Source organism: Scophthalmus maximus, chromosome 18 (assembly GCF_022379125.1).
Source record: "Scophthalmus maximus strain ysfricsl-2021 chromosome 18, ASM2237912v1, whole genome shotgun sequence".
Taxonomy (NCBI): Eukaryota; Metazoa; Chordata; class Actinopteri; order Pleuronectiformes; family Scophthalmidae; genus Scophthalmus; species Scophthalmus maximus.
In genome coordinates, this window is record NC_061532.1 from 14,338,049 (window position 1) to 14,360,776 (window position 22,728).

A 22,728-nucleotide genomic window follows, 5' to 3' on the forward strand; every position below is an offset into this window, starting at 1 on the left:
CACACACACACACACACACACACACACACACACACACACACACACACACACACACACACACACACACACACACACACACACACACACACACACACACACACACACACACACACACACACACACACACACACACACACACACACACACAGACCGTCAGCAGCCTCACAACCAGACTTCCACTGAGACTCGGCCGCAGACCTGAGCCAGCTTCCGCTTCTTTACACCGCCACAGGGAAGAGTTGTGAAATTGCCGTAATTATGGACTCATGTAGCGTGCAGCGTGACACTCCACAACTTAGTGCGTCAGATTTACTTAAAACCATTATTACTGTTTGGATGGTCTTTGAGGCTTTGTGGCCGGACAGAAGACATGAGCCGTAGAAATCCTGTTGGCCTTTTCAGGCTAGAATCAAAACACAACGTTGTTGTCGTGGTTTTAAGCGACAGTTCAACTGAAATTGAAAAGAAAAATCTTTTCAATTTTAGTCTGAATTCCGGTCCTGACAGTTTTCTTCTACACATTCTGGCAGTGTGGTAGAAATATTGAAACTTTTTTTCAACGCAAATCAACATTTTACTAGACCGGCTCTATAGGGCGCGTGTAACTCCGCCAATGCTAACGTCCTTTCTCACCGTATAAGAGAAGGTGAAAAATAAATTCTAACTTAATAAGGATCTTCCTTCGGCCAGAAGATTTAATGGAAAACTGCTCCACTGTAGCGGAAAAGCACAAGCATCTTGATTTCAACGGGAATGCAAGGCCAAGTGTAATAGCTGCCAACCTGAACACGACCCCTGCGTCTTTAAACCGCTTATTATCGCCTTTACTCTTCTATGGCTCAAGTGGATCTAATAGGCAAAGTTCAACAATTGAGACTGTGAGAAGCCGGTTTTAAATCCTTCAAGACTCAAACCACCAAACGTAAACTACAACATAAGCTCTTATCAATAAATAGCTGCTATTTCTAACTCCAAACAGTTTACATCCATGGACACACGAGACAGACTCCCGGATGGATGCAGACACTCTTTCACCAAAGGAAGTCAGAATAAGACAATTGAAATATCTGGGTTCATAAACTGTACCAAACAGTCATATTTTTTTTTATTATTTCACAATGACACATTGGACAGGTACTAGTATATTTATATATACGCATATGTATATATATCAAAAAACACATCAGCTGACATGTCATATCTAAAATAAAAAACAATCATTTTTTGTTTTCAATTTGCACATCTGAAGAGTCTTAAAACGACAAAGAATAAAAGTGAACAAACATTACAAATGAAGAACACACCCAAAATACACTTCCCAGCACATATTTCTATATTGCATACACATTTAAATCAGGAGTGGAAAAAAGGAAATGCATCAATGGATCATCTTTACATGATATCTGTGTTGACGAGGGGGGAAACTCAGACTATGTTAAAGGCCACCATATGGACTTTAATTCAGCGACATCTGCCTGACTCAGCCGCCCGACGCAGGGGACAGAGAGTCGGCATGATGATTCATATTCCCCACAGTTATGAATAATGTTGGAGGACACCAGCAGGTACTGGTGAGCAGCGACAGGAGCTGTTGGCTCGAAAACCCTCCAACACCAGTTCTCAGTTTTGGTCATGCAAAACCTGGCAGATCATTCTGGAAATATAAAATGTCCCTCGGCGTGGACCGTGACACGGTGCCACACACATTCTTCAGATTTGAAAACAAAACCAACCGGCCACCCGCCGGAGCGTGTCCAGTACAGATTCACACACGAGTAGTGTTTCACTAATGGCATACAGTGCTCACATATTCACAACAGACCCAAACCCTCTGGCTTGCAAGGCGTCACATTCGTGGATGAAACTGTGCCATTGCAAGAAGTTCAGTTACACAGCGACGTCAACTATACTATAGTGCTATACCATAGCAGTTTTGTATTTAATAGGCAAGGTGAGAGAGGTGATGATACACGCTTCTGTATCCAACTCATAACTACAATTAAAACCGAGTCAAGGCAAGAGAAAAGTCTGGAAATAAAAGAGAAAAACAAGACCATTATTATAAAAACCTCATATTTTGTAAAAACTGACTACAGCATAGATGGTCTGTTCAAAAACTTCAGGACAGAAAAAGAATTGCAAAAATGTTTCTATCAACCAAACTTAAAGGTTACAAACAGCTTCTAAAGACAGGAAATAGATTATTTCTAATAACTTAAATACTTTAATTATAATTCAATACAATACTCAAGTCCGTTTTGGGCCAGAGGGTAAGAAAATAGATCTGCTCGAAGCCTACGCAAAAAAACACAAGGTAGACTCTTTGACAACAGGTCCGTGTCCAGGCTGGACAACATAACCTGGTGATGTGTGCTCTGACTCGCTTGTGTCGTGTGTGTCGTGTGTGTCGTGTGTGTCGTGTGTGTGTGTGTGTGTGTGTGTGTGTGTGTGTGTGTGTGTGTGTGTGTGTGTGTGTGTGTGTGTGTGTGTGTGTGTGTGTGTGTCCTTTGGTCCTGCAGTGAGAAGCTTTGGCACAGAAACACCATGGGGACAAGAGGACGAATTACAGCATGGTGTTAATGAGGGACACTCATGCAGGACTCGCTCCAGTCCCGGAGGAGAGAAGGTCAGCGAACCCCCAACATGCATCGTCACCACACAACCGTGGCAACAGACGGCGAGAGAGGGGGCCCGGCGGCAGAGGAGAGGTCGGGGTGGAGGGGAGGGGGGTTTGGGCATAAGGGAGAAAAGGAAGGCTAAAGAAAGAATGGAGGCTCTAATGCATAAACAGAATGGTTCAGGATTCCATTGCCATACGGGGAAGCAATGAAAGGGAATAAAAGGGCGATGGAAATTATTTCTTTATTGGGGGGCAACTACAGGAAGACCGCGCCCTGCAAATGACAGTGATGATATCTGCCCGAGGTGGTCGTTCTCCAGCTTCTCCTCCGTTTCTCTCCGTTATCTCCATCTCACAGAGATGACTCCACCTCTCTGGTGACGATGACCTCGGCCTCTGACCGAGGGCTCACCTGAATGCCCAGGGCCTGCTCCGCGGACTCGCTGATCACCTCCAGGTCTGAAGCAACGCCCGGCTTGTAGTCACTGCCGGATTTCTTGTCGGAGCTCGCGTTGGGTTTGTCGGCAGAGCCGCAGCACAGCTTGGGGGCACACTGAGTCCGACAGGAGAGCTCGCACAGGGATTCCCGGGACTCTGAGCTGAACGTGACGAACTCAGGCTGGATGGTGGTTGCGTGGATGCCCTCGTTGTGAAAGAAGTCCTTGATCCGCTTGGCGACCTCCATGTAGGACGTGGGGTCCTGGCACTTGATGTGAGCCGTGGCGATGATGCGGCTGCCGGCCAGCTGCCAGATGTGCAGCTCGTGGATGGCCAGCACGCCGTCCACACTCAGCAGCCGCTCGTTTAGCCGTCGCATGTTAATTTGCTTGGGCACCGTCTGCAGCAGGATGAGGGCCGACTCTTTGAGCAGCGGATAGGTGGTGTACAGCAGGATAGTGACCATGATGATGCAGAGAACGGGGTCCATGTAGAGGACCCAGCAGGGGCCCGCACTCTTCATGGACGACAGTGTTTGATTGACATGCTGGTCTGTCAACCCGTGATTGTGGACACATGGGTTGTAGCAGTCTTCGCCCTCTTTGCATGGCTGCCACACAAACACGAATATCACCGCATTGACGACCACGATGACGGAGCCCAGGGCGTCGCCCAACACGTGCAGGAAGACCCCACGCATGTTGAGCTGCGATGACGAGTCGTGGTCGTGGTCGTGGTCCATCTCCTCGAAGTGAGTGTTGCCATTCATCTGCACCTCGGTGCCTTCTTTACAGCTGATTTCTGAAGATAAAAAACAGAGGGAGATGAGTTAAGTTGAACGGAACACGAGGCGATAAATAGAAGATCAACTAGACTTTGACACGTAGATAGTAATGTAGCATTCAACTGTAACAAACACAGTGATGTTGCCTTGAGATATTACAGTCAGAGGTGGTGGGAAATTGTTTGTTTACATCAAATGGGGCATAGGTCAGCAGCACGGGTGCATTTGAGACAAAGAGCCATACAGTCCGTTACGGTGGGGTTTTTTTTCCCTTTCTTTGCAACCAGTGGTCTGGCTTGTTCTCTGGAAGACTTGTGACTCAAATCCCTGCTGTAACTGCTTGGGGCTACAAGACAGGAGAAACATACCAAACAACCCCGGAGGAGCTTTCCAGCACATGGGATCTTAAAAAAAAACATGCTATAGAAATTCAACATTAAGAAAAATTCAATTAGCGACAGCAGGCAGCGAGGGCGGCGTGCATGAACACGCCGGGAGGCACGGCAACCGGAGCAATGGCCGCTTGCTTCCATCCCGGGACTCTACGGGGTCATTCATCAGCAGCTAATGGTGCGTCTGGGGGGCTGTCGCCTCCACCGTTACACTGATGTATGACCCAGTAACAGCGAGATCGGTGGCTGGAGGGGCGCGGGGGGTTGGGGGTACAGTCTCCGTTTATTGTAAATAGCAGGGAGTAACAGTGTAGCGGAGAGATTGGTTTTTAACCCTTCAGTGAGCGAGGACGACCATTGACACGCCCCAGGGCTGTTCTTTGTGGGGGTGGTCTCATTAATTACACATGAAACTTTGACTTTTCTGAGCTGTTTCTGTGTACGCCCTGTGGTAACCGAATACCACAACATGGCTGCTTTAAAGCAAACATAGTATTCACTTGAATAACACTACGGAAATCGTGTACAATGGAAAAAAACTGCTTCAGGAACATTGTTCTATTTTGTCGCGGACAAGTTTCAACTTGTCAAAGTGTCTCGGCTGAGTCGGACGAGATCTTCTACATATCTCTATTTCTGAGGCGGCTGATTGTGGTCGGTCTTTTTTCTTTCTTTTCTTGTCACAAAGCGTGACCCCCGAGTCATTCGTCTGTCGATGGCAATGAGGGTTGGTCTTGTTTTTAAAAAAAAAAAAAAAGGACAGTGTCACACACCAAAATGCACGATGACAAACATTATCATAATTGTAGAGCAAATGATGAGGATTAGGCCCTGGGGGGTAGTGGGGTGTCCTGAGGGTTCACAGATGTTAATGTAGTGTTATGCAATGTGGACTGACAACAGTGTGGGACCTGCTGTCAGGATCTCCAGGGACACAGACAGGCCTTGACTTGGACACTTTATAACGGCCTGCACTCTGCATAACTTAATACAGAGAAGGTAACTAAAGCAAATCAACCATAAATACTGTAAAAGACACGGTGACTTCCGCCCCGGCATCCCCTCCTCACCGTTCCTCAGCCTCACGTCGCCGGGGCTGCTGTGATTGGCCACCAGGTTGGTCTCCTCTCCCTGGGACCCGGCGCCCCGCTTGCTCTTGCCCCCGTGGCCGTGGCCGCCGTGCGAGTGCCCGTGGCCGCCGCCGGCGTGTCCGTGGAACAGGCAGAGCCCGAGCAGGTTGACCAGGAGCCCGGCGGCGCCGACGGCGATCACCACCATGGGGCTCTCGATCTCGTGCGGCTCCGTGATGCGCTCGATCACCTCCAGCAGGATGGTGAAGCACAGCGCCGTGAGGAACACGGCGTTGACCAGCGCGCCCATCACCTCGGCGCGGACCCAGCCGAACGTGTTCTTGTTGGTCGAGTGGGTCTTCTCGGCGAAGCGCACCGCCACCAGCGCCACGACCAGCGCGATGACATCCGACAGCATGTGGAAGGAGTCGGACAGCATGGCCAGCGACGAGGTGATGCGGCTGACCACCACCTCCACGATGAAGAAGCCGAAAGTCAGCGACAGCATGCAGAGCAGCCGCACGCGGTTCGGTTCACAAGCCATGGTCGATGTCTCCCCGTCCGCAGTGCTTAAGTCCTCCCGTCGAAAATGTTCTGTAGAGTTGCGTTCTCGCCGCGTCTTCGGACGAGATCACCCGCGCGTCGGCTAACTAGCTCCCCGGTTCGACTCCTAGCTAACGAGCTGCGTTAGGCTAGCGGGCTCCCTGAGACAATACGGTCGGCGTTGAACCAGCGTCCTCGTTCACGGCTTGTTATCCGGCGACGGCAGCATCACTCGACCCGGCTCCCCGAGACAAACCACGGAGGAAACGTACCCGTGATACGGTTCTAGTTACCGTGTGAGCTCACGACCGCGGTCGTCGCCAGCATAGTTGCAGAGGAGAAAAAACGTTTTGCCGACGAGCTCCGCTTTGCAGACGGCGGAAACTTTGCACCCGAGCCGGTAAACTTTCCACACGGAACACGGCGCCCGTGAGGGACACGCCCCGGAGCGTTCCTATTGGCGAAGTGGTCACGAGGTGAGCCCTGATTGGTCCGATTTTGCAACTCTCGCCAAGTAGGCGGAGCAAGCGGGCCAGACAACAGCGGTTGCTACGCACGCCATTGCGAACTGAAATGTCGCGATGACGTCCGTCGTCGATCCGTAAATCTATTTTACCATCGAAACGTCTGAAAAGAAATTCTAGAAAATCGATTTCAACTCGTTTAGATAGTCAGGGGAGAAACACTGGCCCATTCTTTATTGATTCTTCAATTTAGTTTGGTTAATCTCACTGAAAATGACAACCAATAACCTTTAATGTCCCGAACACTGTTGGTAAATACGCCCTATATTCAGCAGTTGTTAATGGAATTAGTCAAACACCATTTAAAAAAAAAAAAATTTCCTTTCATTGTAGGAAACCTCATTTTCATTTAATCAATTCTCAAACTGCCTGCTCTGACAACACTGTCCCTGTTAATTATGTCTTCTAATCAGTTTTTAATCAATAATGAAGGAGTTTTAGGTGAGAGGGCTTATTGCCTTGTCACAGACTGTATGGTAATCACCCGTCAGACTCCACACAGTGACTGACTGTTCCTGGGAAACTGATGACCCCTTGTGGGAACTGGTCGGATTGATCAACGTGTCAATGTGGTGCAATTGTAATGTAAATTTAAAAAACTACTTAAAACCTTTTATATTCTCTGTGGTTGTCAAATGAAACACTTGTTGAATGATATGTATTTTTCTATTCATGTAAAAAAAAAAGTATTGGCATAAATCTTTTCTTGAGGGTGAATTCAGTTGTTGTTTTATCTTAATGATGTATTGCCATCTGTAGTGCTGCATCAGAAATTGAACTGTAAAACATTTAATTCACAACTATTGCTTCTGCATAGTTCAAATGTTCAGTTCCATCACAGGTTCAGTTATTGCTCTTCATACAAAATTACTTCTTATAACAAAAAGAAAACCTGAGCCTTCCACTCTGTACATACAGCAAGAATATACAGTGCATGTCACAATATCACAAAAGCTGCCTACAATAATAAAACATCCACACATCAAACTTAATAAAATTGTGACACTACAAAGTAACAGCATACACGTGATTCTATTTTTTGGCTTGAATCGTTGCCTTCGATACTTGCATAGCTACTCAATAATCATAAATAAATCTTAATTTACATCCAGTAATTGTGACTCAGAGCCTTCAATCACATGACGATAGACAGTGACGTACGTGTGTGTGTGTGTGTGTGTGCGTGTGTGCGTGTGCGTGCGATCAACGGATGCCAAGGATCTGTCTGCTCTTGAACTGACAGGCCTTTTCCTCCTCGTTCAGTGTCTTGGCGCGCAAGTTGACCGCCTGCAGCCTTCTGAGGATCAGCTCCTGGGACGCCCCACTCTGACGACTGTCAGGGCGCTGGTTCTCTTTGCTCTCGCCAGCAAAGTGGACCTTCTTCTTCCCGGGGGAGAGGTTCTCCTCATCTGGGACCAAACAACATGAAGTGACTGATTAACAAAGATTTAGACTAGAGTAAATTGAATTAAAAGGCAGCCATGACAATATGACATGACAGCTGGATTACAGATAGTCAGGCGTGTAATGGGAGCTAGATATTTTAGTTTAATCCATCTTTATTGGTGTATAAAAACTTTATTTTCATGATTTAAAAAGTAATGAATAACTAGAAGCACAAACACAAAAACTCCTCAGTTCTCGTCTCTGTTCAGTAAGTCCAGAGGTCTTCTTCTGATTCCCATACCTATGTCTTTGCCGTAGAGAGGCACCAGGTCACTCTGCTGCTGTCGACGGTAATAATTCTTCAGTAAACGCTCTGCCCTGAAACAGTAGATCAGAATGAACAAATCGTAACAATTACGGGGATTGTTTTAATAACCATCTTTAGATAAATAAATATAAATAAAAATTACCGTTCAAGCTTCTCATGTGACAGCCGTTCGCGAACACACAGCTCATGCTCCCTTCCTGCCATGAAAAGACATAAGATAAAAAGTTAACTTTGGACCTTGTGTATTTGTCATGTATATTATTATTATTATGATGAAGAAAGAAAATCTGTCTGAAGCTGTATTCAGACATGAACTGCAGAAAAATGTCAGAAGTTGTTGTATGAAGAACGCAGCAGGAGATTTTCTTACGGTATTCTCACATGGACTGACTCAGACAATTTCCGGAAAGTTTACTAGGGAGCTGCCAGGCAAAGTTGCGGAAAATGTCTGAAGCAACATTTGCATTCTCACATGCAGCATCTCCTTGAGAAGTTAAGGGCAAATGTCCAGACTTCAGGGCATGTCTCAAAGCATCTCAAGATTCCACTGCCTTTCTAATCTTTCATCATAAGCACTTCTTGATACAGAATACGAATCACGCTGCCATGCAGCTGCAGGTCAGCAGTTCAATTAAACCCTGACCAGACATTGAATCCAGGTTTGTGCAGCACAATCAGGAGTCGGGATAAAAGTCTTACGCTCCAGCCTCTCTTCCCGTTCCTTCAAGGCCTTTTCTCTGTCCCGCAGCGCCTGTTCCCGGAGTCTGAGCTCAGCAGCAGAGGCCGGGGCCGGCTCGGCCGGCTTGTGAAGAGGACAGTCGGAGTCTGCAGACCTTCTCAGGAGCCGGACCTCTGCCCTCCTCTGCTCCTCAGCAACTGCATCAGCCAACAGGCTGCTCTGGAGAATAGACTCCACAGAGGGCCTCAGGTAGTCCTGGCAACATCAAACAACAAACTGAGTAGCTGCTAGCACAAGGACAGTTTCTGAAAAATAAATTCCCATCTTAGACAACATTGTTGAATCATTCATTCCCAACCTTTAAGTTGAGCATTTTGCTGAGTAAGCTGTTCAGCTCCTCAGAGTATCGGTACGGGATTCTTCTGAACTTTCCCTCTCTGATCCTCTCGGCCAGCTCTTTTTGGTTGTAAGCAGTAAACGGAGGCCTAAACAGGAAACATTCAGGGAAAGTGTCAGATTTGTAATCAACAAACCAGCTGCTGGAAAAAACAGAGGAGCAGGAAAACTTACGATAATGCACATAGTTCATACAGCAAACATCCCAGTGACCAAATATCGGACTTCTCGTTGTATGACAACTGGTTTATTTGCTCCTGTAAGAAAAAAACATTATATTATTATTAGGCCACAATCAGGAGTAAAGACATGCTTCATATATATCCTAAGAAAAAAAAAAAGGGGACAGCAGGACTAAACAACTCACTGGAGACATGTAGTACGGTGTCCCAACAAACGTCTTTGCAAAGCTGGTGTCGTGATTCAAGATCCTCGCGAGGCCAAAGTCACCGAGCTTCACGTTCTGTCTGACGTCGAGGAAGATGTTGGCCGGCTTCAGGTCTCGGTGGAGAACTGTGGCCCGGCCATCGCTGCGTCTGTGGCACTCCTTCAGGGCCAGCATGAGCTGTGCCATGACTCGGAGGACGAAGTGCTCCTCCAAATAACGCCTGCAATGAAAGGAAGAACAGTAAATAAATAGATGAATACAGTAACACTTAGTGGAGAGGGAAAACCGACTGCGCAGTGTTTATTTCAAGTATCACACTGTCACCTCTCTTTGATGCAGCGGCTGACGAGGCTGGACAGGTCGCCGCCCTCGCAGTACTCCATGACGATGTACAGCGTCGTGTTGGTCCGGTCTATGATGCGGTCGTAATACCTCACTATGTTCGGGTGCTTGAGCTCTCGCAGGAGGTTCACCTCGGACACCAGCATTTGCTTTTCGCTCTCCGCCATGGTGCCATAGTCCAGCTCCTTCCACACCAGGACCTTCGGATCAAAATTGGGGTTAATCAACAACAAGGACTGAAACTTTAAATCAAGTAAATTCATGACTGGGAGGAACTGGGGTTAAAGTCATCGACCAGGAGTCAGTGAACAGCCGGGGGAAAAGAAATCAAGGTGGCAGCTCACATCAGACGACAACAGACTGCAGGTAACAAGGAAAGTAACTTTGAGTTATCTGTTTAGTCTCTATTTCGCCAAACTACCATTTCAGCAAGTCAACAACAAACTTTGAGCTCTGGAAAAGGTGAAAAAGGTTTGGACCCCAACGTACCTGCTTCAAGACAGTACAGGAGGGGATTGTTACTTTTATATTGGTCCATAAAATGTCATAGAATGATGAAACATGTCGATCCTGTTTCCCAAAACCCCAAGATGATGTTTTGTTTTGTCCACACACCAAATATGTTTAGTTCAGTTTAAGAGCAAAGACACCAGAACATAGTCACATTTAAGAAGCTGAAGTCAGAGAATTTTGACTTTTTTCCCCTACATAACAACTACTTGAACCGATTAATCGATTATCCAAATAGTTGGCGATTAATTTAATTGTTACCAACAACTTTTAATGAAGGCGAAAATGTATTAGTGACACCTGTGCTTTTACCTGGAACAATTTAAAATGGCTGCCGTTGAGGGAGGCGTGTAATTTAGTGACGACTTCTACTATCACTCATGTGTATTACCATTTTACAAATCGCCACAAGCTACCCGGAAGAAATAAAGTGAAACACACATTCCTGTTGTCACTTATCTCGAAGTCGTTGCCTCGCCCACGATTTTAGATTCGTAACGTAAAGGAACCGACAGTTTATGAGTAAGAAACATTGTGATTTGTCTGCGCGACGTTTACTCACTTTTTTGTCAGATTTCCGTTTTATTTTCTGGCACTTTCCGTAGGAGCCGGAGCCGATGGTGTACAGCACCTCGTAGTCCTCGACACGGGACGGCATGTTGCTGTTGTTGTTGTTGTTCCGTTCCAACCGCAACCGAACGTTCAGTTACTTTCACGCTAAGCTGCTCAACCTAAACGGTCTCGGTTACGCCTGTAAACCCGAAAAAATATGTTTTGTCAAAGACCAAATACTTGTTTTTCATCCTTTCTCTCTTCCGGTCGCGTGCGATTCAAGTTAGCAAGACAACAGGCTGTTTCTCTCCGTTTTAAATGAGTGCCAGAATCCTCGCTGGTGATTGGTCTACGCTGCTCGCACGCTGACTCCTGATTGGCGGCTGAGCGGATACAAGTTGAGAGGTTGCTAAGCGCCTGAAAGACCGCGAGAGTAGAGCGGGCAGACGACGACACGTGTACAAAGTGTCCACAAGGTGGCGCCAAAACACACCTCAGAGTGTCAACTGTTGACTGTATGGTGCACTTTAAAATTCAGGCATCAAAACTAAAGTGAGGACACTTTTAATAAATTCTATTAACAACAACATAAAAACCCAAATCTATATTTGATGTGATCATCCATTTTTTTTTAAATATATGGAGTTACAATTCTCTTGGGTAAACTTTCTTTCAAGGTACTTGGCAGGTAGGTTGGATCCATGGTTGGACAGATGATACAAATCAAAACTTCTAAAGTTCTGGAAAAATTCCACCATAATGATCAGCTGCATGTCCATCGACACTATACCCAGGATGTCAGAAAAGCTCAGAGTCATCGGCAGCATTTTACACATAATGAAGTCCAACATTAACATCAAATTATGTGTTATTATATGACCTAGTTATAAATTATATAATGTACAATGTGTCTCATGGATTTTTCAACTTGTATATTCAGTTATTCCTACATCATAATTAAAAGGAAAAAGGTTCCCATCAATGCTGCAGATTTTTGCTCTTTTGCACTCGGTTCTAGGATATAGAGTTAGGATAATTCAATTATTTAGGGAAAATGAAAAAAGAGACATGATGACGGGGGATATTTTCCAATTACTCCTCAAGGTCTCACTGCCAGTGTTTGGAAAGCTTCTCATAAGTTCTGATGTTGATAAGGGTTTTTGTTTTTTATTTGGCTTAGAAGACAAACACAACATCTTCTACAACACTGATCAACTGTTGAGTTGTGTCATTGACATTTAACATTCTGCATTGTTCAGATCGAAAGAGTATTCAGGACAGTCTCTATGTCAAATAAAGAAGAAGTTAAATGTGACACAGTTAAATGAGTCAATTTCACATAAAATTTGAAGATTTCTGATAATATCACATTTCACTGTGAATGGAAAGTTTTTGGGTTAGTGGGAGGGGGAAAAGACATTCCCTTGGGCTCCAGAGCATTTTTTAACCACTAAAACCCTTTACAGCTTAATGACCAAAAATTGCAGCTATATATATATATATATATATATATATATATATATATATATATATATATATATATATATATATATATATATATATATATATATATAAATTCATATATATATATATATATATATATATAAATTCTCCCCATTTCCCAGATGCTCAAACAAGGTTAAAATTAAACTATATAACTATTCTAAAATAATCTCTGAGCAAAGAAAATTATTTCGTTTCACATATAAAGAATCACATCTAATCATGCATTTGTGCTGCTTTTAATTGCTACCCGAGGATCTTACATCTGCAAAACTCTGAGATGTAACAGGTTAGATCAGGTCATTGGCCATAGAACCACCACGCACATATAATCACATTTCTGACTCCATGACACACGTTTAAAGAGAGCAATGCGGGAGTGGTTTTACATGAAGCGACTTGAGTAAATCCTACATGTGACAGATAGATTATGTTTCTCATTACAATGAAAACGTTGATGTGTGATCCCTGCCTGAGATAAACACAGTCTCTGGGATTCCTGTCAGCAAGCGTTCCTCTCAGCAGGGCAGCCCCAGTACCGGTTGTGCTCAACTGATCCCTTCAGCCATCTCTGCTCTGTGCCGCCAGTTCCACACACTGACACAACTCGCTCCGGCAAGAGGCCGAGGGGCCGAGCCGGTCCGTCCGTCAGTCTGCCTCTGCAAAGGTCACTCCTACAAAGAGCTGGAGGAGTTTGGACATGGGCCAGGAACAGTCGGGGGGGGGGGGGGGCGAGCGGAAACATGACGGCTAAAAACAACAGAGACGGTCAGGTGCCCGGGGCCGCTCTGACGTCAGCGGCCCCTGTTAAAGGCCAGGAGTTGAGCGGGAGTGACAGGGAGGACAGGCAGCCGCATCCCGCAATCACCTCCTCACCTCTGCTGGGGTGACTGCGGCCCTGGAGTGGGGGTGACTGGAGGCTTGTGGTTCTCACGTGACCCCTGACCTCCCCCCTTTTTAATCACTTCTCAAGACATGATAATACACATAAAGGATCTCGTGATCACACACCTGGCGTCTTCCTCGTATTGGAAATCTCAATCCTGCAAAATGACGTAATGAAAGAAACATAATGACATTAACATCTCAAATCTTTATGGTAAATATGAGACTAGCAGTCACTTAGGACCATGGAGACCTAAGCCACCGCCCCCCCCCACATCACGCCAGCCACTTTGGAGATGCAGTTGATGGCACGCCACACTGCCCCTTGTTTCCATTCATCCTGTAAATCCAACAATTTTTACAGAACACACGGCAGTCGATTTAGGCGGTATTATAGGGCATTGACCATTTCATTCTTTTAGTGGGCAGAAGTGTTGATGGAAACACATTGTACCTGTGTGAGGATTAAAACAAACAACAATAAAAACTCCATTAAGTCGTTATAGTTTTTAGTCCTTATACATTTATATACAGCAAATAAAAAAAGAAGTGTAAATATGCCTGCATGGTAGAAAATATTGTATTTGTATAAATCAAATTTCATATAATCATTGGGCTTTCTTTTGTGTTTCTACCTAAGTTGTAGAGTTTTTTAACAAGTTGGTTTATATTAAAAACAGGAAATACTCTCACTGTACTAACAAATAAGGGTCTGCGGACATTTTATTGACATTTGAGGATTTTGCAGAACAAACGGCAGCCGTCGGCCCTTACGAGGGTAAAGAGATCTCTGCAGTCTTCAGCCGAGAGTTCAGTCACGCTGACATCAGCCGGCGTCACAGGTGAAATCAGATCTCGGTAACACAAACCAACAACATTTAACAGCCAGCGACGGACACCACGGTTAAACAACGGGAGCAGCACCGAGACAACACGCAAGAGGTTTTTAGTTACCTGGAAACTGTTCTCAGCCTGGAGCCTGTTGAGAGAATCAGTCTGGAAAATACTGAAAGAGGTGAGTATAAAAAAAATTACCGTAAATGTGTGTAGCAGAAATATGTTTTACAAAGACCCAAACAAATTTCCAGACATACAATTAATACTTGAATGTACATATACCTTAGTTATTAATTTCCACTCCTTTATGATAATTTCTACTAAATTTCGTGTCAATATGCTTCTTATGAATTTAGTTTACTCCTTTTTTTTCTTTAAGAAAAATGATTATCCCACTTCAAGGGTCCTGTACCATGTTTGCTTTATGTAAAATTCACAACTATAGGAAAAGAGAGGCAGCACTCGTGTTAGGATCTTTATGATGTTTTATTCCAGCACAAGTTTTTTGTGTTGTAAAATGGCTGTGTAGCTAGGAATTAAAGGAGTACAAAATGGAAAAAATTACAGACAGTTCTAGTATAATTTGTTTAAATCCCTATTGTGTTTATTTCCTAAAACCACATCTAGGAAAACATTATTTCCCTGCCTTCTTTGGAAATATGGTCATAAAATTAAAAAAAAATTGAAAAATTAAATAAAATTGAAAAGGTGAAAAAAAAAGAAAAAAGAAAGAAGCTTAATTTGACGTCACTCTCTCGATGGAGGGGAATCTGAAAGGGCCGCTGGATGAAACACACCTACAGCCTAATTTAAAAACCTTTCCAACTACCCGATCAGGTAGCCCTTGTTTTACACCTCACACAGTTTCTGCCAACAGGGGCGCACACAGAGGGCAGTCACTACCAAAATGCACCTTTGAGCACGTGTTCATAACAATGGTTTACTGCTGCTCCTCTACAATTTGACTAATTTAAGCAGGCTAAGCAAATAACATATAGTTGAGCTCAACACCACAACACAAATACATTCGAGAGAGAACAGCTGCGTCATTGCAGGGCCCTGACAGTTTCCCTTGTGAGTGAAGAGGGACCTCTTCCCCATCGACCCAAGTTTGAGCTCAGCTGTCTTTATGTCAAATGTTTGTTAAGAGGGAAAGGGGGGAAACGCCATTACTTGGGATTGGGGTCGACCAGGACATCAGGTAAGTCTGGTTTTCCACCGATTTCTGATTATTTAAAATGTACAACTGTATAAGTTTGAAACTGGGCCCACGTGTCAGCCGGAACTTGGACGTAGAGCGGCGCTAATGTCTTGAAGCACAAAACAACTTCCCGGCTCAGGAGGTCAAAGGAAACTGAAACACAGAATAACACTGAGAAGTGAAGGGAAAATCCTTGCTTTGTTCTTCTTCTTTTTAAAAAAAAAAAAACCCATTCATGACAATTGAAACTAAAATTCTCGGAAATGATCACGGACAAAAAACGCAGCAGTTGTTTTTTTCCTTTCCAACAACGAAAGCCTCCTTCCTCAGCTTTGTTATGTACAAGATTTAAACATACCGTGACATGAGGACGAAAAGTTCATGTATTTTAAAAATGAAATTAAAATTTGACCACGTGAAGTTTGCCGCCACACTCTGACGTCACAGAGCAACACGACATGAGTCATATCTATCAAAAATGGGGGGGACGACAACCACACACACTCAGTTAGGCAGGTTATGCTGTAAATTTACAGTAATGACACCTATAGTTCTGTAAGCCAAAATCTCTCTTTTAGAATGCTGAACATTTGGGTTGCTTTCTATAAAAAAACAAAAAACAATTTTTTCCCCAACCCCCAAAAACACTAAGCATATGGCTTAAATATTTGTAAAACTATATAGTCCGATGGGGGAATAAGAGTCTTCTCCTTCCGTCTCAGTCTGGCTCGCTGAGATGATCCTCAAGACAGACGTCTTCTCCGCCGTGTAGCTGCACATGGCCGTGTGCGCATGTGTGTTTGTCTGTGTAAATGTGTGTGTGTTCATGTTGAAGAGCAAAGGGTGAAAAAAGAGAATCCACATAAGACGGAGTTAGTTCACAGGTGATCAGAATGCAACTCTTGCCCTGCGTGCCGCCGGACTTTTTTTTTCTTCCTTTCTTCTTTTTCTTTTTTTGAGTTAGCATCACGGCACCTCTTCCTCCCTTCACGTATGAAACAGGGGGGAAAAAAAAGATCCTTAATCAAGCGCCGCATCATAGCCACTGTCCCTTTAGGCTTTCAGCAGGGCCGCCAGTGTAAACATAATCCCCCTTTTTTTCCTCAGTGAGCTCAGAATATTGCCTCGACAAACAGGCGGACACGGGGACAAAAAAAATCCCGATGACAAAAAACAAACAAAACACAACAAGTAACGTTGGCTGTAGTTGTGGTGATATGCGGGTTTAGGGGGAAGAAATCAACAGATAAAATTAAAAAACATTGACAGCTACCATTCAGGAGCATTTCCTGGGGGCAGGGAGCAATTAGGGCAGTATGGATCCTTAGTGCAATGAAGGCCAGAGGAGTGGCCGGCTGTGCAGCCTCAATGTTCATACAGCCGCTCGCTCCGGAAGGTGTGGCCAGCCGGCTTAGTCGGCGGGCTGAAAGAGAGGTCCAGTGGGCTTCATCAACTCTTGCCAGGAGGAAGAATAAGGGCAGACATTATGCTTCTTGTCACATATATTCACTCACACACACGCGCGCGCGCACGTCCACACACACACTTTATACTCTGTAAAACTTCTACGGCTAAAGCCTGGGAGGGGGAATAGAGAGAGAGAGAGAGTGAGAGAGAGAGAGAGAGAGAGTCTGGTCCAGAGCGTCTTCTGGAGGAGTCCTGAGCCTCATTTCGTTTTAACTTTGAATAAAAAGTTATGTACGCGTCAAGCGTCTACGTGTATGAGGACGTGTAAACATCAAAATGTGAGTCGTGACGAGTGCGAGAGATTATTCTGCTGGGCCGCAGGAGCGAGTGTGGCGTTAGGGTTGTGTTAAGTTAACTATGCCTGTTACCAGTACGGTAAGGGTTTTTCTGTAATCTGTGTGTGTACTTGTCTTCATATGTTTATCGTTTTCCTGTTCGGTCGCTCCGTCTTTTGCAAATGTACATTCATCCATCGTAAGGGGGCAAAGTGTGACGCGAGGCCACACACCAAACGATCCTGAGGCTTTTCCAGTGGTCCGATAGAGACTCTCACCTCATCAGCGCACTCAAAATAAACAGCAGTAGAGGTACTGGAGGACGCTGTACCACATGTAGCCGGAGGCGAACGCAAACGACTGAATGATGCACAGCCACACGGGGTCCAGGGTCATCTGCCGGGAACCTGCCACCGTGTGTCCCTCCGGAGTGGGGAAGGATCCTGTTGAGACACGGATAAACACAAACCCATCAGCGTTCTGCTATTAGGACCCAGGATGAAGAACTCCCTGGTCCAAGGCACAAGATCTGCAATGTCCTCCTCTAAAATTTAAGTCATTATGTCCGTCTATCTCATCTTAAAAAAATTAAATAAAAACTGTAATATAACTGAAATTAAAAAATGATACAGGCTCATGTGTTCAACCAATCACAGCACACGCGTCACTGAAAGTTCCTCTTGTGCTAGGAGAGAGTGACCTACTCTGATGTGGGAACTCTGGAGCTTCGGAGCTACTGCACCAATGATGCTGATGTGAGTGGTTATTCCGACCTGGTAGCTTCTTGGCTTTGCAATAACATGAATGAAAAGTGCCGTTTGCAGGGAATCAGTGCTAACTGATGCTATCGAATGTAGAACACTAAGGGACAAAGGACTGAAATTGTGAGAAGTTTATAGCTCAGAAATGTGCCAAAAAAGTCCTCCTTTTATCATTGTATTGTTCAACAAACAGAGCTAAAATATGCTCAGTAGTGCACCAAGGAGGTTGACAACATGTCTCCTAGCAACGGCAGTCCTGTACTGTTAGTCAAACATTACCATAAGAAACAATCGCCCGGATGCTTGAAGCTCAGCCTCTGGTTGTGTGTGTGTGTGTGTGTGTGTGTGTGTGTGTGTGTGTGTGTGTGTGTGTGTGTGAAATCATCTGTTTACTCCACAGCGCACCACATTTACCATCTGCCATTTTATCCGAGTGTCCGAACTCTTGAGTGTGTAAAAATCTTTCCACTGTGATAATCTGAAAAAATTCCACACAGGAGGCACAAGAATTTGGAGGGTGCGCTGAACGAGTAAAGCGAGGGAGGGAGTTCCACAGTTTTGACTGTACCAAAACGGAGGTGGCGAGACAGACCTGTGTCGTAGAAGTGGGTCAGCAACTCTTCTTTCTCCACGAACCTCTGGTAGAGCCAGTCAGTCAGGGCCTGCTCCTCCACAGGAACCTCTTTGATTGGGTACATCCTGAAGGAAAGGAGAGAGACAGAAAAGATGAGAAACAACAACAACAAAAAAAAAAAGGATAAGTGAAGTCTCTCTCAGGAGAAACTGTCTGCATCGATCCGTCCTGGAAGCTGCAGTCCAAAAACCCAGGGTGTCAGCGGTGGCCCCCGAGCAGAGCGGTCTATTTCAAACCAGTCTATTACAGCAGTGTGTGTGTGTGTGTGTGTGTGTGTGTGTGTGTGTTTGGAGTAGCTTCAGCTTGTTTGGCGGATTCATTAGCGGGCGAGCTCATCACAGTGTCACAGGGAGACAGAAGTGCTGAGGGGCGCGCCGACAGGGAGACAGCCGAGTCGCGTAGCTTCCACAGAGTGGCCGTTAGAAGCGAGTCGGGGGAAGAAAAAAAAGAAAGAAAAAAAAAACTAGACAGAAAAAGTCAAAATCCGTTTTGCAGTCAAGAAAGGGAGAAGTCACAACTCCTGGCCAGCTCTGGCCTCACGGAGCAGAAAGACCATTCACCCTGACGAGGAGCAAAGTGGCCGGACTGTTGGCACTTTGTAATGAGACGCTGTCTGGTGTGTGCAGGGGGCGGCGGTGGAGCAGTGGTGGGGCATAAAAAAAAAAAGAATATTTCTTTAATAATCAATTCATTTTTTGGGGTCAGTAAAAGGTCAGCAGACTGGAAAAAAATACCCATCATGGCCTTCCACAGCTCAAAGTGATGACTGGTGGTGCTGGTGTTTTATATTTATACTAATCTCACGGTCTGTGAGAAGGCAAATGTTGCGCTGCACATTTTCCGGAACTTTCCCAGTCAGCGCCTTAGTCATAGTTCCAGCCCATGTCAGAATACAGCAGGAAAATCTCTGGATGAATCTCTGAGTGAGTGGGCGCTCTACTCGGGCGCCATCCCTCGCCCGAAGGTTTTCTGAATGTTTCCTGCCGTTTTGAGCTCGTCTGACTCCGACAATCTCCTGCTGCGTTCGTTCATACTGTACGTGAACGTTAATCTCCGGGAAAATGTCCGGACCCAATTTCCCGAAATCTCCGGGTGTTCATGTCTGAAAAACAGCTTTGGCAAGCACTTATTACTATTTTTTTTACATATTGATGGGATACGATGAAAGATTGTAATAGCTAGAAAACACTGCTAAAACTAACTGTAATATTATACATTTTGTATCTCTGATCATATACATAATTGTCTTATATACAATATACATAAAAAAGAAGAAAAAAAGGAATGTTTAAGAAAATAGGACGATGCAGTCGTTTTGTTTATTTTCTACAACCACAGTGAGAAGCACGATGACGGCTGCACTGGCTGACATTGTGAAAACAGCTGACTATATAATATATACTGTATACAAAACGGGTCATTTTTCACCAAGCCAGGATGAAGAGTGCCGAGGAAATCTTGTTTGTAGCCAGAAGGGGTCTCTAGCAGGCTGCACTCCCACACAGGCAGCAGCTCCTGGTCACCTTCAAATAGAGGTTACAGCCTCCTGGCTCAGACAGAGCGTTTCCTACTGCACTCAACGTTTGCTCAATACCCCCGACCGGATAACATCCACAGTAAAAGTACATCTGTGCCTGTGAGGGGAGCTTCTGTAAGAGGGCAGCAATAAGTGATACGGTATCGATCGGTAAAGTGTTCGATACATATTAAAAAACAGGGCGAGGGGAAGGCAACAGTTCTCCTGTCAGGATGATGTCTATACTTTGAGATGCTGCGTAGGAAGATAGCCACGTTTCCTCTGCCATGTTGCAAGTATCACATGATCTAAATAAAAATGTCAGTGATATGAAACTAGAAAATAATCCAAGAACTTAGATACTGATCATTGGTGGCATAAAACTGAGTGGAAATGACAATACAAATACATGCAAATGTCAATATTTGCTGCTCATCTTTTTCAGATACGACAATGACTGCGTATCTTTGGGATTTTGAACTGTACGTTTGGGCTCAGGGAGAACATGAGGCTTTTATGTACAAAATGATCAAGTGATTCATTAAGAAAGCAATTGGTTAATCAATTATGGAAATAAAATGGTGATTGACAGAAAATCAACCTGATTTTCTGCAAAAATGTTAAACATTTGCTGTTTGAAGCTACTAAAATGTCAGGATTTGTTGTTTTTCGTCGTCTTGTATAATTTGTAAACTGAATATTTGAGACCGTTGCTCGGATAAAAAGACTGAATATAAGGATTGCCTCTTGAGCTAATGGGAGAATATAATAGGCACCATTTTCTGACTTTTTATCGACAAAGTGATGGACTGATTAAACAAGAAAATCATCTGCAGATTTGTTGATACTGAAAAATAATTGTTAGCCGAATCCTTCATTTCCACAAAAGTGATATATTGGAAACACAAAAATAATGAGGATAAGCTTTCACATGACAAATTGTCTTTGTTCTTTTGATCCTTAAATGTATTTTGGAATAAGCCAGTACCAGCTGATTTAAAGGTTTACAAGGAGGGCTTTTATTCTCACTGAGAACCACATTCTGCATGTTATTGGTGTAGAAAGCTCAGCTACTGTCGGACGTTCCTGCAGTTGGATACTTGCTATAGTAGAAACATGGTCTTTGAACTGAAGCGCTCAGTTTGAGCAAATCAGGAAAAGGCTCGGCCGGCTTGTTCCACAGACCAGGAGAAAAGCGGCTGATGATTCAACACAGACGTCCGTTTGGTTTGTATATACATTTTGTAAGTGCACATTTTTGGACAATTCCTCTCATTATCCAGCTGTTCGCTTGCGTGGGCGTTGCTCTGCGGCAAGTTTAAACAAGGTCCTGTTTAAAGTAGAGCAACTTTCACGTCCCCGGTGGCATGAAACTCCTGTTAAATTCCAGATAAAACCGACTAAAATCCACCACTTTCTTCTGCGGGAGGTTCAAAGTGAAGATAAAACAAGAGCCACACCAAGCCCCGCCCCCCTGAGCGGCTCAGGCTGCTCAAAAACCAGGCTATCAGGTGGCCGCTGAGCTTCTGCGGCCACCTGATAGGGTAATCAGAGGTCAAATTGAGACATTCCACGAAAGTTTCTCCTACTGTGTCTGTGGATATCAGGTATCTCTCGTGTGTCACCGATGTGCCAAAGGAGCCAACCGCTCTCAAAAGCAAGTTCAGAGAGGAGCAGACTCAGATAATGAGACCGATATGAGACTTTGTGGACAGAACGTAGGAATTAAAGCAAAAGGATAAATCAAACAAGTCACCGCTACAACAATAATGTCAGTGTTTTCCTCTTAACCGCCCTCTAGTTGTGGCGATAGGAGGTAATTTGTGGTTTTGGCCACACATGCTCCCATTTGGAGTTTATTTTTAGCGAGGAAGATTTAGCACTTTTTTTCACAGCATAGATCAGTGATAATGATGGTAGTGTTGTCATTAAATATATATGGTAAGTACATGAATGACTGAATGATTCAATGTATGATCTAATGGAACAGGCCTCAAGGTGTGTTTCACTACTGCTCCAGTAGGATAGTAGTATATGAGGCCTTCCAAAGCTCCTCTCATAAACTCACATGAACAGGTGTGTCAACTGTGTAACGGAAAGGAGGAACTGGTCGCAAACAATATCAGAAGGTTTTGTTTTTTGGGGCCTTGGGTAGCAGTTGGCTACCACAGCGCTTTCCTGGAGCTGAAATATTCATGCAGAAGTCAAGATCTTTTGGTGTCAGCGCAGGCTGTGGAGGACATTTGAATTTGGCTGCTGATGTGGATCCAAAGGAAATCTACATAACATGCTAACAGAGATAATAGAGTATCTTTCCCTTTGTAGCCGCTTTCACTGGTTAAAATTCACCTAGATCCTCTCCTGTCCTGAAAACACCTGACCTAATATTTTAGGATGATACCAATGACACCGTCTTCCTCCAGTCATATGGAGTGTATTTGATTTTGACTAAATATTATTTTCGATATCCAGCCATCTGTTGACCAGATTTATCAATTAATCACGTGTCAACTAAATGCATTTGTTTGAGCACATATTTGACAAAGAAAAGCATCAATGAAATAAATTTATGAAATAAGAAAATTGGAAACTGATCCATCCTGCAATGACACCATCTTATATATATATATATATATATATTTTATAAGGTATTTTTCCAGCATGTGTTGATACTTCTACAGAGGTGCTACAGTTGTG

The 22,728-nt window shown here is 44.4% G+C and overlaps 3 protein-coding genes across 4 annotated transcripts in view; all 3 read right to left on the bottom strand.

Annotated features, from left to right (window-relative positions):
• Window positions 1-1,064: 1,064 nt before the first annotated feature.
• On the bottom strand, window positions 1,065-6,507 carry slc30a1a (solute carrier family 30 member 1a). The gene is made up of 2 exons (XM_035617742.2): window positions 5,305-6,507; window positions 1,065-3,859 (listed from the first exon to the last, which is right to left on the bottom strand). Exons 1-2 carry the CDS (start codon window positions 5,846-5,848, stop codon window positions 2,973-2,975), a joined length of 1,431 nt encoding a protein of 476 aa, XP_035473635.1. The 5' UTR covers window positions 5,849-6,507; the 3' UTR covers window positions 1,065-2,972.
• nek2 (NIMA-related kinase 2) lies at window positions 6,507-11,282 on the bottom strand. Its single transcript, XM_035617743.2, has 9 exons — window positions 10,963-11,282; window positions 9,873-10,090; window positions 9,528-9,768; window positions 9,335-9,417; window positions 9,123-9,249; window positions 8,785-9,019; window positions 8,228-8,282; window positions 8,059-8,135; window positions 6,507-7,780 (listed from the first exon to the last, which is right to left on the bottom strand). Exons 1-9 carry the CDS (start codon window positions 11,056-11,058, stop codon window positions 7,575-7,577), a joined length of 1,338 nt encoding a protein of 445 aa, XP_035473636.2. The 5' UTR covers window positions 11,059-11,282; the 3' UTR covers window positions 6,507-7,574.
• Window positions 11,283-14,644: 3,362 nt separating this feature from the next.
• The window catches only part of lpgat1 (lysophosphatidylglycerol acyltransferase 1), a 36,256-nt gene continuing 28,172 nt past the window's right edge, over window positions 14,645-22,728 (bottom strand). The window contains exons 7-9 of one of the 2 annotated variants that reach the window (XM_047328513.1): window positions 18,474-18,580; window positions 17,399-17,563; window positions 14,645-16,801 (exon numbers count right to left, since the gene is read on the bottom strand). In XM_047328513.1, coding sequence (XP_047184469.1) covers window positions 17,412-17,563; window positions 18,474-18,580 — 259 coding nt within the window. In that variant the 3' untranslated portion in view covers window positions 14,645-16,801; window positions 17,399-17,411. Of the gene's footprint in view, window positions 17,564-18,473; window positions 18,581-22,728 lie in introns of both variants that reach the window. The other variant, XM_035617634.2, reaches the window with a different exon arrangement.